At 43.2% G+C, this 17139-nt stretch overlaps 1 protein-coding gene across 2 annotated transcripts in view; it reads right to left on the bottom strand.

Annotated features, from left to right (window-relative positions):
- Window positions 1-4442: 4442 nt before the first annotated feature.
- Window positions 4443-17139, bottom strand: part of otud7b (OTU deubiquitinase 7B) — a 31957-nt gene continuing 19260 nt past the window's right edge. The window contains exons 3-12 of one of the 2 annotated variants that reach the window (XM_034610025.1): window positions 16775-16953; window positions 15915-16146; window positions 15375-15476; window positions 14783-14910; window positions 13268-13374; window positions 12714-12841; window positions 10813-10962; window positions 9955-10069; window positions 7967-8045; window positions 4443-6937 (exon numbers count right to left, since the gene is read on the bottom strand). In XM_034610025.1, the coding sequence (XP_034465916.1) occupies window positions 5456-6937; window positions 7967-8045; window positions 9955-10069; window positions 10813-10962; window positions 12714-12841; window positions 13268-13374; window positions 14783-14910; window positions 15375-15476; window positions 15915-16146; window positions 16775-16953 (2702 nt within the window). In that variant the 3' untranslated portion in view covers window positions 4443-5455. The remainder of the gene's footprint in view (window positions 6938-7966; window positions 8046-9954; window positions 10070-10812; window positions 10963-12713; window positions 12842-13267; window positions 13375-14782; window positions 14911-15374; window positions 15477-15914; window positions 16147-16774; window positions 16954-17139) is intronic. The other variant, XM_034610026.1, reaches the window with a different exon arrangement.

Here is a 17139-nt window from a genome sequence, read left to right as displayed (position 1 = left end):
ACACACACACACTCAAAGTCAAACACACTGAGTGAAACACAGAGTGAAAGACACACACACTCACAGACACACACACACACAGTCAAACACACTGAGTGAAACACACACACAGTGAAGTGAAATGAAAGATTCAAAATTACTAAAGAGAATTGAAACAACAAGAGAGACACACAAAAACCTACAGATGCTTCTTGTCTCTTTCAGCCCGAGGCTCCTCTATAGTGAGACTGATTTCATGAACCTTTATACCATTAAGTATAAAGTGTGTCACGTTCCATGAAGACATATGTTCTGCACACATTTAGTTAAATCCCACTTGTATCCTCTTCAGTGAGAATGAATGAGATGAGTTTGTTCTTCTCAGACTTTGTGTTCAGGCGTCTTGTTTTCACAGGTTTAACATGAAGCAGCAGCAGAGTCGTCCAGTTTCCATAAAACCACTCAGCTCTCAACCCTCTGGGGTTTCAAGCCAAACAACCCTCCTGAAAAACAATAAGCCTGTGAAATGACCTGCAGCCTGTTTCTGTTCTGCAGTACCTTGCTTGTGGATCCTCCGGCGGGTCGGTGTGGGGACCGGCTCCTCGTCCCTCTCATCCAAACTTGTGGAAATAAAACGAGCAATAACTCTCTTTTCAGAGAAAACACACAGCCCGGCGACCTCAGGGGAGATTCCTCCCAGTCTGGATACCCTCCTGGGATCGGTGGTGCTGGACAGGTGGAGACACGGCGTCCTTCTGAACGATAATAGAGAGAGGTCTGGATTTTTTGACCACATGGGAAACCGTTCAATATTACATAAGGGTCTCCAGTTTCTCTAATACATAAAACAGCCCCAGACACAGGACCTTGCATCATCTGAGCTTATTCATCGATGTATAATGCAACAAGGTTAGAGCTAATACAGAATGACAGGCGGCATTAGCAATAACATGTCCGACTAAGCTCCTTTTATCTATTGATTTTATTTCTATCCCCCGGTTTGTCTCCAGGTGAATAATCTAATCTGTAGCTTCACTTTAATAACATAATGGTTTTAAAGCTGAAGAACTTTTAGTTTCTCTTAACCTGTGTGATAAAAACCTTACAAGCTGAGAGTTAAAAGTAGCTTTAAAATAATTGCAGCGCTGCGACTAATGATGATTTTGATTATTCATTATTCATCTGCCAGTTTTTACATCTATAAAATATGAAAAACCTTCTCATAATCATTTGTTTTGGACTTTTACTCTGTTAACAGAGACATAAGTAAATGAAATGCAACAAATAATTCTACATTCAAATTAATTTCATTTTGGATAACGTGTGCTCAGCCTGTTTATATCGACTTTATATAACACGGGAGAGAAGACGAAAACGTGGATTGAAAGTGCGATTTGATTTTTGGATTATAAATTATAACTTAATATACAAATTTCAAACAATTGTCAGTTCATTCTGTCATTGGACAAAGAGTTTCAACTCTAATTCATCACCTATTATATACAAACACACTATATGTCAGGATCAAATTCAAGATGTGTAACACTTTGTTATATATATATATATATATATATATGCAGAACCTGACTCATGTGTGACTCAGGAATCAGCCAACGACAAAAGGTTTTGTTTTAAAACACAAAAGAGAGAAGCAGCAGTGTTCTTGAAATACAATGAGAATTTATTCAAACGGTGCAAAAAATTAATAATAATATAATAATAATAATAATAATAATAATAACAACCTAACATAAAATCTGATGTTCTTTCTATCCAGATTGCACTGTCACACAGCCTCGGGAGACTCTCCTCTCAAAGACAAAACAAAACATTCAAAAGATAAAAAAATAAGATGAAACAAAATGAAATAATAAAAAAAAAAAAAAGATCAAAATACCAGGACATCTGAAATCAAGTTGAAATAATGCACAAATTTGGTAAAATGAATTGCGGTTTACATGCAACAGTTCCAGTCCCATGCAACTCTAAGTATTCCATGTCAATGTCACCGATGATGAATATTCTGTTCCCACAGAAACGACAGTGTTTTTACAATATAATATATAAAAATATACTCGGGTCAGTTGTGTTGCAAAACTAATTCTGAGCCATTTCTCTTCAGGTTCGGAGGAAACGCGCCGGGTCGACCAGAGCGTTCCCGTCACGTTTCAGCATAGCATGGGTTGGTTTTGGTAGGAGAGAAAAATAAAAAATAAAAAAACGGAAATGAAATGTACAAATCAAAATGCAACAAATAAAAGCCAGACTGCTATGACAATTAGCCATGTGAGAAAGAACATCCTAACTCGCCTTAACTAAACATTCCACAAGGAAACCTATTAAAAAAATCTCACTATAAATATATATTCTCAAATGGTATCTCGTTAGGTCAGCATTAAGGAAATTAGTTTGCAACGAGGGAGCCCCGCGTTTTCACGAGGCTCGTCTGGGAGTCGCCTTCAACAACAGTTCTACACCCAACCCAGGCTCTTACAAGCTCATCGTCCGTCCCTGCTTCAGTATCCAACAATATACATTCTTACCATTTTTTAAAAACACTGTAAAACTTTGGGCTTTTACAAAAATAACATGGAACATACTCATACAACCTCTCATTGGTTTTTTTTAAATCTTAAATACAAAAAAGTCTAGCCTGTGGAGTCCGATGTTTTTAAACACAGTTCTGAGGCATCCGTTTTCGTTGCAAAAATAAAAATAAGAAATGGATTTATTAAGCTAGTTATTACTTTGGAGGGAGGACAGAGAGTATGCACACATACACGTTCCTTTCTTTGTTAAACAGGCATCACTTTCCCATAGGAAGAGAACATTTGATGGGATTTTAAAATGCTAGTGCATGAACACGTCAACACACAAACACAGCAAATGTTTTCTTGGGAAACTGTGTTTTTTATTGTCCTTAAATGCACGGCAAAAAAAAAAAAAAGCCTCCCTCCTTCATTTAACAGCATCTGCAATTGTTGGAAAATACCTAAACATATTGTTATAGTGTTAAATTAGTACGTGTGAGATTTATTCCCCTGACATTTTGGTAATTTATGTTTGTAGTTTGGGTTTTCGAGCAACAAGGGCAAACTCCAAATACTGGGTTCAAAGAAAAAAAAACTAAATCAAGGGCGCCCTCATCTGGGCAAGGCAGTGACTTGCATACTAAATTGTGCTTTTCTATTGGACTTCGTGCCGGAGGAGTGGAGCAACGAGTGTCACTCCACCATGGCTTATCATAAGGGAGATTATTCATTATTTAAGTAGTCATTTTGACATTTGCACAACAAAAACAGCCTTAAAATGATAACAAGGAAAACTCAAAGACAGAACACCAGCTGGGTATCAACTCATTGATACTCTCTGCCGAAACTGAAAAGAGAATAATGGCATTATTTCAAAAGCGTCAACACAAATGAAAATAATATTAATATGTTAAAATTTAGGGGGCAGTAGTCGTCAAAACTGCAGGCGATGAAGCAAGCAGTGGATTATTTGATTTACATAATTTTTTTCTTTTCAGAGGAAATACATGGTGATGCCGCGAGGACAAATGTCAAAAAAGGCAACTAGGAAATTGAGTTAGATGGTGACACTGGCACCGAAATGCTGTAGCTCTACAGTAACTGAATCCTTTAGAGAAAAAACCCTCAGGCCCCTAATTTCCCATGAACAGAGGTGGCAGTGTCTGCAGAGATGAACACAGGACAACAGTCAGGCCACTTCCGAAAACAGCAAAACATACGGTATCGACGGACATCAGGAAAGTGCTTGACTTTGTGCAAAAAAAGAGAGAGAGAGATCAGGTTTCGGGGCGAGACAAATGCCAGGAGTTAGGAAACCGCCTTCAGTAGAACTTTAAAAATGTTTGCAGTGGGCGACCAAGCCAATGAGGAGTAAGACGTCCCTCCGTGGATGTGACGTTAACCTTTAGTGTGATGATGAGAAACATTTTTTCTAAAAGCAGCAGCAGAGTGTCGAGGGTTTGTCGTGACGTTCGGAAACCAGAGTTTGTCAGTGCAATGTGAATTATTAGTTTTGAGCATCAACATCCAGCGAATGCGAAGCAGCATTAACAGAAACAGAAATTGGAGACAATTACAACTGCAGAACGTTTTTCACTCGGATGCAGCTTCGTGTTAACGGTTTAATTAACAGATCTCGTCGTTTGCTGTACAGAAACTTTGACCCGTCTGAAATCCAAAATGTATTGCATGGCATTTTTAAACAAACCTTATTTAAAATGCTCTATTCACACGCGTCTCCAAATTCTGCTGGTCTGGATGTGACATCTTCACCTTGTAGTGTGTTGTATTGCATAACCTGCGTCGGCCACAATAATAAAACGCCTCAACACCATCCATTGTGACAGGACCAGGAAGACCCAATAGAGAAACATTCCAACCACATGTGAAATCCTCCGAATCAGGCTCCGGGAACAGCATCTTACTATTGACCTATGTTGCTATGTCTTCTTGTTCTACAACGCCGGGTCAATAATGCGACCGACTGCTGACATCTTCAAAATCCAATGTATAGATATATGACTTGGACAAAATGTATAGTTTGTTTCAGCCGGAGAGATACTACTAACAATGCAGGACAGTGGTGTTGGATGCATGAACATTTATGTGTGTTTGCAATCTGGAACATTAGCACCACAGCAGCCTACAGAACGCTTAACGATTAGCATTGCACGGTAGTTGCAATTTTGCATTATGCAAATGGTGACCGACGAAAAAAAAAGGATTAACTCTGCTGTTTCCCGAGGTACGTGTGATGCAAGCATCTAGTAACAGTAGTGTAAAATGAAATCACTGATATCACCCTCAGAGGATGTGACTTCAAAATGCTCAAACGTCCCTTAATTCACCACCCAAACATTATCACGGACCACAAATGGAGAGGAGACACTCGTGCCTTTTGTTTGTGCTTGCATCGCTGTTTGTGTAGTGCGAGTCTGACTTGGTGTGTATGTGTGCATGCACTGTGTGTTGATAAGTGTTATGTACGGCGCCTGCCATATACATTCTCTCCACTAGGAGGAGACAATAGCAAGGCGTTTAAAATCTGATAAAGGAGGAGAGCCTGCAACTCACACACACACACACACACACACACACGCACACAAACACACAAACACACACCCACACACCCACACACCCACACACAAACAAACACACGCACACACACACTCATACACGACACCTGCATAAGAGCCACAGCAAAATGTAACAGAAGTGCAGTTAGTTTATCCTATGGTCTAATACCATCTCCCCTGCAGTCAGAAGCCACCCTGCTCATTCAGTAATGGAGTCGACTCTCCGTCACGCTCTGAGGTGGAAGTGACACAGCTGAGAGAGGGAGGGAGCTGTTTGACGTTCTCTTGTCCGTACAGAGGCTGATCCGCCCCAGCCGTCACTTTAACTGAAAAGGCCACTCAACGAATTCAAGCCATAGCAAGGTCCGCTCAGAACCTGTGGATGGCCGGTTCTGTCTCCCTCTTCTTCAGCTCCTCCCGGTAGCAGTAGGAGCAGTAGTTGCCCGTCTCGGGGTGTCCGAAGTAGGTGCAGCTGGGTGTCCGACAGCGGCTGGACGGCAGGCCGGCCAAACCACCGGCGCTGCCCAGCGAGTAGTGTCTGACTGGTGGTTGCCCACTCCGAGAGTCTAGGTTGGGGTGGATGTCCCGGAAGCCGTTGGTGTAGCTCCCAGCAGCAGCAGGTTCAGACACAGGATAATCTGGTGGGACGAACTCTGGGGGGTATGAGGGCGCAAGGCGGGAGGGACTGAGGGAGGAGGGGCCTTGTGGGATATTGTACTGAGGGTGTGAGGGTCCCTGTGTTGTGGGGCAGTGTCGCGGAAGTGTGGCATACGAGGGGAGGCCAGGGTAGGAGGTTACCGGGGAGCCACCGGCTAGCTGGCGCCGATTTTCCATGTAGCCATGCATGTGAAGATGCTGGGTGAGGGGTGCAGCAGCAGGAGTCTGATCAATGAAGGAGGGCCTGGGGATGGGAATGACCCCAGAGTACATAGAGGGGCTCAAAGGAGAGGATTTGAGGGGGTTGAAGGAAGGGGACGAGTTCTCTGACAGCACCTCTTTGGCCTCATAAGGCCGGTAAGTCAGCTCCGTACCACCAACCACCTCCTTCTTAGATGGCTGGATGCCATTGGTGACGCCCTTCCTCTCTACATCCCGACGCTGCTGCTCCTGCTCAGCCCGAAAACGCTCCTCTGCGTCGGTCAAGTAGCGCTGGATCATCTCCTCCTGGAAGGGCTGCCTGTTGCTCGTGGTGAGAAGGCTGGAGAAGATCAACTTTCTCTCACCCTGCATGGCGGCTCGTAGGATGCCGAGGCTAACCTTCACATCTGCACTGTACTTGTAGGTCTCGTTCTCGATACTGCTCCCACCACTGCTGCTCATACTGCTTCCTGTTCCATTGAGACGCTCGCTACCTGAGGAGGGGGAGCCTTTCCCAGAATCCTCTGAGGCATGGGCTGAAGGCGAGCTATCCTTGCTGCCCTTCCTCCCCCTAAATGAGCCCTTTTTCTTCTCCCCGCCCTCCTGCTTGGCACCTCCAGCTCCAGCGTTCTTTCCCGTCATCAGTCCGCCCACGTTCTTTTTCAGCTTGCTGCCCAGGCTCTTGCCAAAACTGCCGAGCTTATTGGCCACAGAGTCTGCCCTCTTCTTGTCTTTATCCTTGTCCTTCTTGGTTTTGTCCTTCCCAGCTGTTCCTGTCCCTGCCGAACCTGTGCTAGAAGAACTAGATGAGGACGAGGAGCTGTTCTTGGCCAAGGACCCGCCTCCAAAGGTCGTTGATCCCGTGGTTGTGTCACAGTTGCCGTTGGAGCTGCTGCTGACTGACTCCTTGTCCGACTCGCCTGAGTCAGGAGGCGTGCGTGTATCCTCTCCTGCCGATGCAGTGGGAGACTCGGGCTGTGCCAGAGGCGCTTGCTGCAGAGAAACAAAGCAGAAGCACAAGCTGGAAAAATACTGTAGATGTGTATGAGGAAAATGTACATCACCTCCAACCCACTGGAAACTAAAAATATATCAAATTTATAAGACACGGATGTTACTTGTAGTTCAGATTCAGTGTCCTGCAATCCTTAAAGAAGGAAAGTCAAATTCACTACAGTACAGGCCCTTCCCCCTCAGGTGTGGGGAAGAAGAAATCAAGACATAGCAGTTTTGAAAAGAGAGATTCACAGAGTTGTGTTTTTTGCAGACCAGAGGCTTCTCTCATATTTACTCGCGTGCTAAAGAAGCTGTAAAGAATAATAATAATAAAGAATTCTGTATATGGCGATGACATGACCTACATAGTGGTGCAGTCTTCTGATCCCAAACAAGGAGCAGTTACAGTCTCACAGCAATAACAACCATCACAGCTATTTTGTGGCAGCATTGACAAACAGAGTAAGCCCCTGAATCACATACAGAGACTCCTGCACTGCCAAATTCTCTGCAACTCAACCATGAAAATGCTCTAAACGTGTCCCTCCGAGCTGCCTGGTGTTAGCATGTAGCACACAAGAGGACCTTTGTCGTGGTGTTTGTGTGGCGTGACGTTATGACCTGAAAAGTCCAGTAAATTGTGTTTTCACAAATGGTTTGTACAGCAGTCAGCTGCTCTTATGTCTAAGGGAAACTCAAAATCTTGCCCTGGTTTATAATGAGTGTGGAAAATTAACACTAATCACAAGCGGCTGTAACACTTGAAGTCAACAAACGACCTTGGCAACAGTGTGATTATCACATTACAAGGTGGGTTATTTTAAATTCCAAAACTCAATTTGGATGGTAAAACACTGAACGAGTCTTTGGAACACTCTGCTGTCTTCATGGTTAGTTGAAAAATAATTCACTATTCTTTTTTAAAGAATGTCTAATAACACGTATGATTAAACCTGTTTACAGAGCAGGTCTTTATACAGCTCTGTAAACATCGCTGTGGATGAATGTGTGGACGTGGATCTGTACCTCGCAGGGCAGAGGCAGCCAGGTGACCGTCATGTAGCTGTGTAACATCTGGAGCTTGGCCTCCAAAGAAAGAGCCACACTGGAAGGAAAAGGGAGAGAGAGAGAGTGAGTGGGAGAGAACGAGAGACAAACTTCAACGAGACGAGAGCATCACAGAAAATGATGAAGTACAACAGTATCCTTGCTGTTAGACAGTATTGAACAGCATTTGTGATCTGGATTCTAAAACATGATACTATGATTAAATGTGAGGTATGTGCAACCACAAAGTAGATCCAGATGTGGTGGTAGTAGGGCTGGGTGATTAAACAATCTTGATAATTAATATGAAATAAACAACGAGTTAATTACAATTACAATTACCAGTACCAGTTTGGCATGACCCTCATCCGCATAATAATGCTATTAACAATAGTATTTCAAACCTGACGTGTCTGTGGCCAAAGCAAAGGGAAAAAACCTCATACACATCGTTGGAAACTTAGCAACTGTGAGAAGAGTCAGACGTCTGCACGAGACGAGGAAATTGTGGTGGAAAAGGGTCACAGAAGATCTGTGATTTCGAAATGGTTTCTATTTATAAAACTGGCTACAACAGGCAAACTGGTGTCAACAAGGACAGGAAACACACCAAATGTTTTCCACCATTTGAGAAAAATAACATCCCACTAAAATGTGCAGAGACACAAAGACTGCAGTCCCAAACTGCTAACACTACGCAAACAAGAAACTGGTGGTGATGTTCGTTCAGACCAAGAGGTGATGGCCGTGACGTCACCCTTCGGTTTGTGAACTGCTGTTTTGAAGTCTCAAATTTTGCATCTTGTTTTTTTGAAACCAGAAGAAAAACCATATTTGGAGGAACGAGGGGGTGGAGCCTGACTTAGAGCTTGAGGACACTGCACGCCCACCTATACCTGTGACCTGCGTCCATTGGATGGTACTAGCTGTCAATAACACTGTATCCTTGTTCCAGTGTTTTATGGTCTATTTGGCTCTAAATGGGACCATAATTTACTAAATGAACATATTGAAGAAGACTTGAAACTAGAGATTGTGATCATAAACTCCTTAATCTATACTGATGTTATACATCAAGTGAGAAGTAAAGTCATTTTCTCATAGACTTTTATAGAAGCTGACTTCTTTTTGCAACCAGTGGAGTCGCCATCATTCGAGAGGAAACCGGTTTCAGGTGCTTCCACATCGGCTTCACTTTCCACACCCGGAGTCTACGGCCATTTTTTTATATAGTCCATGATTCAAACGAGCTCAACCAAGTGAGCTCGGGTTGGAGAAATGGCTGAGAATCATCACAATGTTGAACCTATTTTTCTGTTTTTCCATCACCAGTCTGGATGTTTATAGTAAAGGTTGTTAAATTGCTTCAAACAAAATACTGGTTGTCTTCTTTAATTTAGGCTGATAATAAAACTGCAGGTTAAGTTTCCACACTGGTGGTATTTTGGCTCTGAATGATACAGCAAATGGCAGAAACACTAAAAGTCTCTCGCCGCTGTTATGATTTCTTGTCCTGCAATAAATAGCCTTTTAACTCAATGACCTTTTCCAAACAACGTTAACAGCCACTCGTGTAATATCATCGCCTTCCACAATTTCATCTCAATGAGATATCCACGATGTCACCGGCTGACGAAACAAGGTGCAGGATTTTTTTTTTTTCTTACTGAGAGGCTATTTTGGTGCTCCTTCTCCTGCTCCATTCATAGAAGGTATTTAGAGCTAATCTTATTGTCACCGGCAGTGAGTGTGGCTAATCTGGAGTCAGGGGTCAATCCCCACACACTGACACACTGCTGCCTGTAACACTGTACACATGCAGGTGTCACTCTCGTTTTCATCCGTATCCTTTGAGACCCTGTGCCGGCACTTGAGACAAGTCATTCTGTGAAAGCACTGAATGCATAAATTGAACCTGACAAAAATCACAATGAAAATGGATGACGTCCTCTTTTGAAAGTCCGTACCTTGCCAGCATCACATTGTCTGAGTCATCCTTGCCCCACTCCCAGTCTTTCCCAGGATCCACAGCGAAGTGCAGAGGCAGCATTTTGTGCTCCGAGTCCGTGAGAGGGATCACAACTGCGGGTAGAGATGGGGAGAAGGAGATAAATTTATTTTTATTCAGCACTCTGGATTGTCTACAGAGAGAAGTGATAATAAATGTTCCACTTTCTGTAGCCTACTCTGTCTGAGCAGTATTGTTGGTGGATGGTTCGAGCGGTTTGTTCTTGAGCTGATATGAATTCAATGTCCGAGCAGCATCTTGAATTTGAAGGATAATCTTGCAAATTGTGCACAAGAATGTCAGCATGATTTATTGGTTTAGTTTTGTTATCGACGCTGCTACTATGGTTTCTTTATTTTTTTGTACTTTTTCCTCTTCTAAAGAAGCCTGTTTTATGCTGGGCACGTAATGTGCACTACACGATCATAAAAATCTATCAATAAATCAATCATTTAACTTGAACACTAACAGGTGGTGGTTGGCTCACTTGCTCCCTTGCTCCCTTGCTCTTGAGCTACAGAAGTCACTGGACACACTCCAAAGCCCATGGGCCATTAGTCATTATTCTCAAATAAACTGCTTAGGTCAATATTTAAAAAAGACTAAACCATCAAGCAAAAGCACCAAGTGCTAAATGAGAAAAGAAGCACGTAGTGATTACTAAATACCTTTGGCTATAAACCCTCTGAATTATTATTGAATATTCAGCAAACCTAAGGAACAATTAATGTAAAAATGTTATGCACTTTATTGACGTCTTTAAATATCAGCTCCTCACTAAAAGGCTGTTAAACAGAATGATGATGCCAAGCATTACCTTGCTCTTTGGAGCTGTGCTTCTGCTCCATCGAGACCAGCGCTGAAAAGTGCGCCTGGTCATACGCCAGGACCAGCGGCGAGCGATGGCACTTAGCAGCTGGCACCTCCAGCGGTAGGTATATGCCTCCGAACGGGATGGGAGCAAAGGCTGCGGAAGAGCAACAAGGACATTAAACCGTCAGAAAAGCACGACTTAAGCAATATTCACAGACGTCTAGAGCAGAGTGGGAGAAGGAGAGGGTCTTAAGAGTATTAACAAAGCAAAGCATATTAAAAGCTATGACAACAATCAAACTCGATTAGAGCGAGTTGTAATGGGGCGAGAGGGGGCTGCACTTCGGCGTGGAACAGGTCAGTGGGGCTCGATTACATGTGCTCTCTGCTGCATGGCACTTTTGCATTAGTCCAGATTGTAAACACACATTAGAGGGTCGGTAACAGACAGACAGGGCCGGTAAGAACTTTATGGATTGTTTTATGGTCCACTGGTTGACCCGATTGTCCTGATCCTGACCTTCCTGCTCGCGGGCCCCCCTCCTACTTGACCCATGAGCCATTTGCCATTTTCACCTGACAGCCCAGTGCTTCCACTACAATCCTCCCTCCTTTAAAACTGTTTACTCCATCTGCCAGTATCAGAATATGTCGACCTATGCGGAGCAGGGTGAGGTATAAACACACAACGTCTATCAAACTGATTAAATTCTATAAAATCTAATCTATGAGATAAGTGATATTGACATTAACGTATAAAATACAGAAAACTTCAGGCTCTGCAGCTTGGTGAGTAGCAATGCTTCATCTCCTCTACTTACAAACTGAAGCATAGCACCTATAAATTATATATAACAATATTATGATTAATCTTATCTGCACCCGATGCATCAGACCCATTTATACTGGCTCTCCCAGATTTCTTTTAATTAATTTTCCAACATAACACACGACTTACACTCCATAGTGTATGTTAATAGTCTATCTATTTATTTCTATCTTGCATTCATACAGAGACCATACATAATTATGGTCATGCTTTAAAAACTATGTGTGAATTAATGAGAATCGCATCATGCACACATATATTGTCTTGACTGGTACCACAAAGGTTGCTGCTGGGAAGGGCGAGTTTCATTTGATGCACATGCACACGAATACATGTTCACGGATGATTTGTTCATCTCGTCCAGGCTGTGGTGTGTAAACACTGTTGCCAGTTTGCGTTTATCAAGTGTACTAGTTGTATTTCACTCCCGCTTTTTTCTTTTTTTTTTTTAAAGGCACAAAGTCACAGAGCACAGTTCTGGACGTGGCGGGCGATGCACTGCCCGGCGACGTTAGCGAGACAGACAGAGAGCGATGCACTGCAAGCTAGCGCGTCATTTCAAGTGTTACTTGCTGACGTCAAACTTGGGAGAGGAGAGAACAAGGTTATCTGATCGTTGTTCCAGCAACTCACTCTCATAGTGTTTTTTTATTCTCTTTTCTGCTTCATCCTCCCATTGAAGTTTGACACTAGTGGGAGAACGGCCCTTGTGTGATTAGAATTGTGTCGTGAGGAAATAGATGCCATTGGGCTTCAGGTATATTCAACGGCTTACCATCAGTTTTCATGTAATAAAGGGTTGAGGCAGCGGAGAAAAAGCCGGACACATACTGCCGCTGAACTCAATGTGTCACAACCCCCTCTTTTTTTACTAATTGACAGACATATTGACGGATAACTACAATCCCTGAGTACAAGGCTTTTTGTGTGTTGCTGAAAATGTATGCGTGTATGCACAGAAGTGGGTCAGTGGTAGTAGTTCATACATTACTACTTCAATAACTCAAACTCGATCAATGTCAGTCTTTCACATCACACAACATGCACTAGTGATGCCGGGCTCTCAGAATATTTACCCTCTCCTCCAGAGTCCCTCAGCATGGTGTCGGCCACCACCACTATGGGTCGTCTGAGAACGTGAGCCAGCACAAAGACGTGAAACTCCTCCAAACTCTCGTAAACCGGTTCATCCGAAGACTCCGCCCTGAGGACAACAGCAACATAGCTTCTGGTTTAGACACACACACACACACACAAAAGGTTTACACAGTTTCATGTGTATTTGACGTTAATGCAAATTTAATCTTCTTGTAGGAGTTTATAACTGAAAATAAAAAAATGTAGATAGCAGACTCTTTGATGGCCACAAAAACAAGAAGAACATTGAGACTTGCCTGTATTTAAAGTGGTTTTGAGTATAAAAATGACATAATTTGGATTTCAAAACGTTCAAACTGAAATTTTTAACCCACATAGTTATTTATAATACAGTCAATTGCAGATGAATTAAATCAGGGCCAGTCGCTCGGTTCTGATTGTGAGCGCAGTTGTTTGTTCATGAATAAAAACATGAGTGTGACCAAGTATGTGGTGGGTTAACAGCCTCTGCTTTGTCTGGGCCAGACTTTACCCGTTGGTGCCGTTGGTGCTGTAGTGTATTCTCGGCTCACTGGAGGCTAACTTCAACAGTTCATTCCACTCCTTCTGCCACTCCTCCTCCGTGTACACCAGACCAGACTGAGGAGAGAGGAAACACACAGGCAAACACACATTTAGAGAGCGAGTGTCAAATGTCACAAAAGCATGCGGTGCGTTATGGCATCTAACCACAAGGTTACATGCTGACAATTGAGAGAAGGGATTAAACCAGAGCTTTTTACGACCTCCTGTGTCATTTCAACAGAGGCATTAGGAGCCTCATCAACATCCTGATTTTAACCACCATATATGGAGAAGAAGAAAACTTTTTTTTCCCCCCTTCTCACACATTCACACAAAAAAGCTTCCCAGTGCAGCCACAGTCATCTGCCGCTGCCCACAGAGCAGCTCCTCTGGAACATTTTTGGTTTCAGTGATTTTCTTAAGGACACCTCAGAGATACAGTAGCTGTTGACGAACGGCTGAACATCAGGCAGTCATGCGCGCGGCTCGTCCTCTGTGGGCGTCTGTACACTGTGTGCAGCCGCTATGGAAAACAAACTTAACCTCTGCTCACACCTTGTATGTGTGTCTTGTGTGGTCTGATCACAAGTGGGCCGCTCAAAGTACATCAGTTCAGACTTGGCATTAGAATGCGTCTCCATATGTGTGACCACTTGTGATTGGATCTCACTTCCTCCCTCTACATGCAGATAAACACATACAGGCAGGCAGGCAGCTGTTGAAATACCTATATACACACACTGAATGGCCATTTTATTAGGTACACCTGTGCACTCTAATGCAATTCAACTGTTCTGCCATAAAAGCAACTTTTATAGTGCCACAATTATCAGCTTTTTACTTTACTTTTTTATCATTGTAATAGAGTTGGAGATATTATAGAGGTGTTAATTGAAATAAATACTTAGGAAGTGAGGTCATAGTTGGCGGGGGTGTACCAGAGGTGTGTCTCACACTCTGGCCTCCTTACATAAGGGTTAGAAACACCTCACCACATAATGTATTAGAACTGTTGAATTGAACTGCAGTAGCTTTTGCAGATGGAGCTGATAAAGTGGTCAATGTTTGCAAAGCTCCATGTTTACACAATGAAGCAATCGGGAGAAATAGGCTTTTCATATCTGATACAAAAATGTCTTCCTATACCTGATATACTAAAAGCTTCAAATATTATACTGCTACAGAATGACGATGAGTATTATGTAAGTGATGTCATAGGACTGTTGTGCCATATCAGTGTTTTGTTCTCTGGTGTTGTTTCCTCTTGTCTCTGTGTTTTAAAAGGAGCTGGAGGCGCACAAAGGCCGTTATTTGTTCATTCTCCCTCAGTATTTTTTCCGTGTGGTCAAATACATCCAACAAGCAGCATTCTGATCAAACGCTTGCAACATTCTCTCTGCTCTGGACCCTTTGCTTTGCCCCCACACAGTCGGCACAGAGCTACAAAGATGACCCAGAGAAAAGTGCAGCCTACAAAACAGACCTCTTTGTTCTGCTGGGTCTGCTGCCACCTCCACCTGCGCTTCAGTGCCTCTCTCTCCAGCCCGTGATCCATCAGCGCATAGAGCGACTTACGCAGCATCAGGTCGCGGTCATGAAAGCCCCACATGCCTGTGTTACAAAAGAAAATGATCGAATTTAACAAAACATCTGCAAACTGCACTTATAATGATAAAGAGCAACAGTGTTATTGTGTAGTGTTGTTGTGCTGACATGTTTGAAAGAAAATTGTGTTTGCCTCTTGAAAGACCAAAATAAATAAAATATTTATTTTGCAGTAAATGAAAAGCTGAATTAGGCTTTAAATACTTTTAAACTAATATTACTTTCACATCTACTGTCCAGGAGATGCACTACAAGACATGGAACAATGCCTGCACATTAGTTGAAGCATTATTAATTTTCTGGACTAGGGCTCCTAAGTGGGCCACAAAGGCTAAGTGAGTGTAGTGCAGTGCAACATTGTAAAACGCAATTAGTGCTTCCGCTAACAATGGCGCGCTCTTAATGAACGTTAATAGAGTGTGAAACCTGCACAGTACTGGGGTCTTGTTTGAAAGGTCTGTGATACTCACCGAGCGAGGCTGCGTGTAACAGGCAATTTCCATCTCCGCTCGTTGCCAGCGGCAGCAGATTCTGACAGTTTGAAACTACTTTTGTCCACCAGTTCAGTCGACCTGCAGGCGGACGGCAAAAAAAACGTGACTCATCGGTTTGAATTACAAATATTGCGTAGTGCTAAAGTGCAAGTGTTTGAGTCATTTACAAAAAGCTGTTGGTATAAGAGCTAAACTGGGTGTGGAAATGAATTTGGAACAATATTTGGGAGAACTTCCAAATGTTCAAAGCCGAGCCCCAAAAAGTTCAGTGCCAGATGCGACAAAAGGAAACAGCCAAGTCACCTAAGAACTGAGCCATTTTATAACTGTTTTCTATTACGACTGGTGTTGGTGTGACCTGCAAGCTAACAAAGTATAACCCTGAAGTCAGAGTTTTCAAACCAACCGGCCCAAAGGTTTGAAAATCTACAGGTAATTCTCTCTGAAAGCAGAGATAGTATTTGGTAGAGCCCTGGTGGCTAGAAACCCTGTGGGCCTGTGTTCAGTTTCTCTCACCTGCATGCTCCAAGGCCACCATCATTGACTGCTCTATGAGATCCCTCTCGATGAAACCACGGAAGTCATCCTGGTACACGGTGAGGTCTGGTAGTTGGAAAGTGCACAGGGGCGTGTCCAGAAGCGGCTCATTGCTGCTACCGCCGGTGCTGGAGACGTGAGAACGGGCCAGGGACACGATGGTTGAACTGGCGTGGGAAATACCCCTGGACAGCCGCTTCTCTGTGGCTGTAATAAAAACAGACAAGCAGAGGATGAGGAGGAAAATCTTTGCTAACAAGCAACCTTTTCCCGGGAACTTTTCCTGCCAGCCCTGTAGAAAAATGTCCTGAAAATGTCAGAGGGAGCCCATGTGAGAAAACAGCAGAATGTCCAGGAAATTCAGAGCAAGTGTGTGGACGTGAAACTGGAAGAAAGAGAACAAATATCTCAGGATGAAAAAGAGCTGCCATACACGTACAAGACGCAGATGAGGAAGTAAAATTTGGCAAACTAGATTTGAGAGCATTTGCTGATAAGAGGCCTGTGCTGGTGTCAAACAAAAACTGCTTATCTGCACTGAAATTTATATTTCATGTCCTGTCTCCTGCACGCCTGTATGTTCTGGAAATGTTCCTCTTGCTGTGAATGTGTTGGAACCGGACACTCTCCTGCATTCTTCATGTGTGAAAGACAAACTCCAGAAAACCCAATTTTCCACAGTTTACGTCTGAAAACAGCTTTAGGAGACAGAAGAAAAGAGGTCATTTTACATTGGTTACCTGACAATGGTCTAAATCAATATCTTCGCTTACTGAGTCACAGAGTACATCTCCATGTTAAACTCTGTTATGACAGATACAAACATCTCACGTCCCCGTGGCCTCACCTTGCACCACCTCGTCCTGTCGGTGGAGGATGGGCCGTCCTACCCTCGCCATCTCTTTTTCCAGAGGCAGATACGTTCTATCCTCTGCGAAAGAATACGTCAGGTTCCCAGCATGCACCTGTCGAAGCTGCTCGAAGTCACTGAGTGCAGCAGTGAAATCCCAGTTCTTGCCTACGGAGAGAGGGGGGGGGAGGGGGGTTGAGCAAACAGGTCCAGTGTGACAACCTAAATCTTGTTTCCATTCCATCCTTAATGAGTTTAAAAATTCACCACAAGCTGATGCAACCATAGGCTGCCTTATCTTATGTAAAGGTCACCAGCACATTCCTTTGCTTGGATAAATATGAGAATTTGAAG

Source organism: Hippoglossus hippoglossus, chromosome 16 (genome assembly GCF_009819705.1).
Source record: "Hippoglossus hippoglossus isolate fHipHip1 chromosome 16, fHipHip1.pri, whole genome shotgun sequence".
Taxonomy (NCBI): Eukaryota; Metazoa; Chordata; class Actinopteri; order Pleuronectiformes; family Pleuronectidae; genus Hippoglossus; species Hippoglossus hippoglossus.
The sequence above is the reverse complement of the archived record's forward strand: the minus strand, read 5'-3'. Positions and strand labels throughout refer to the sequence as shown.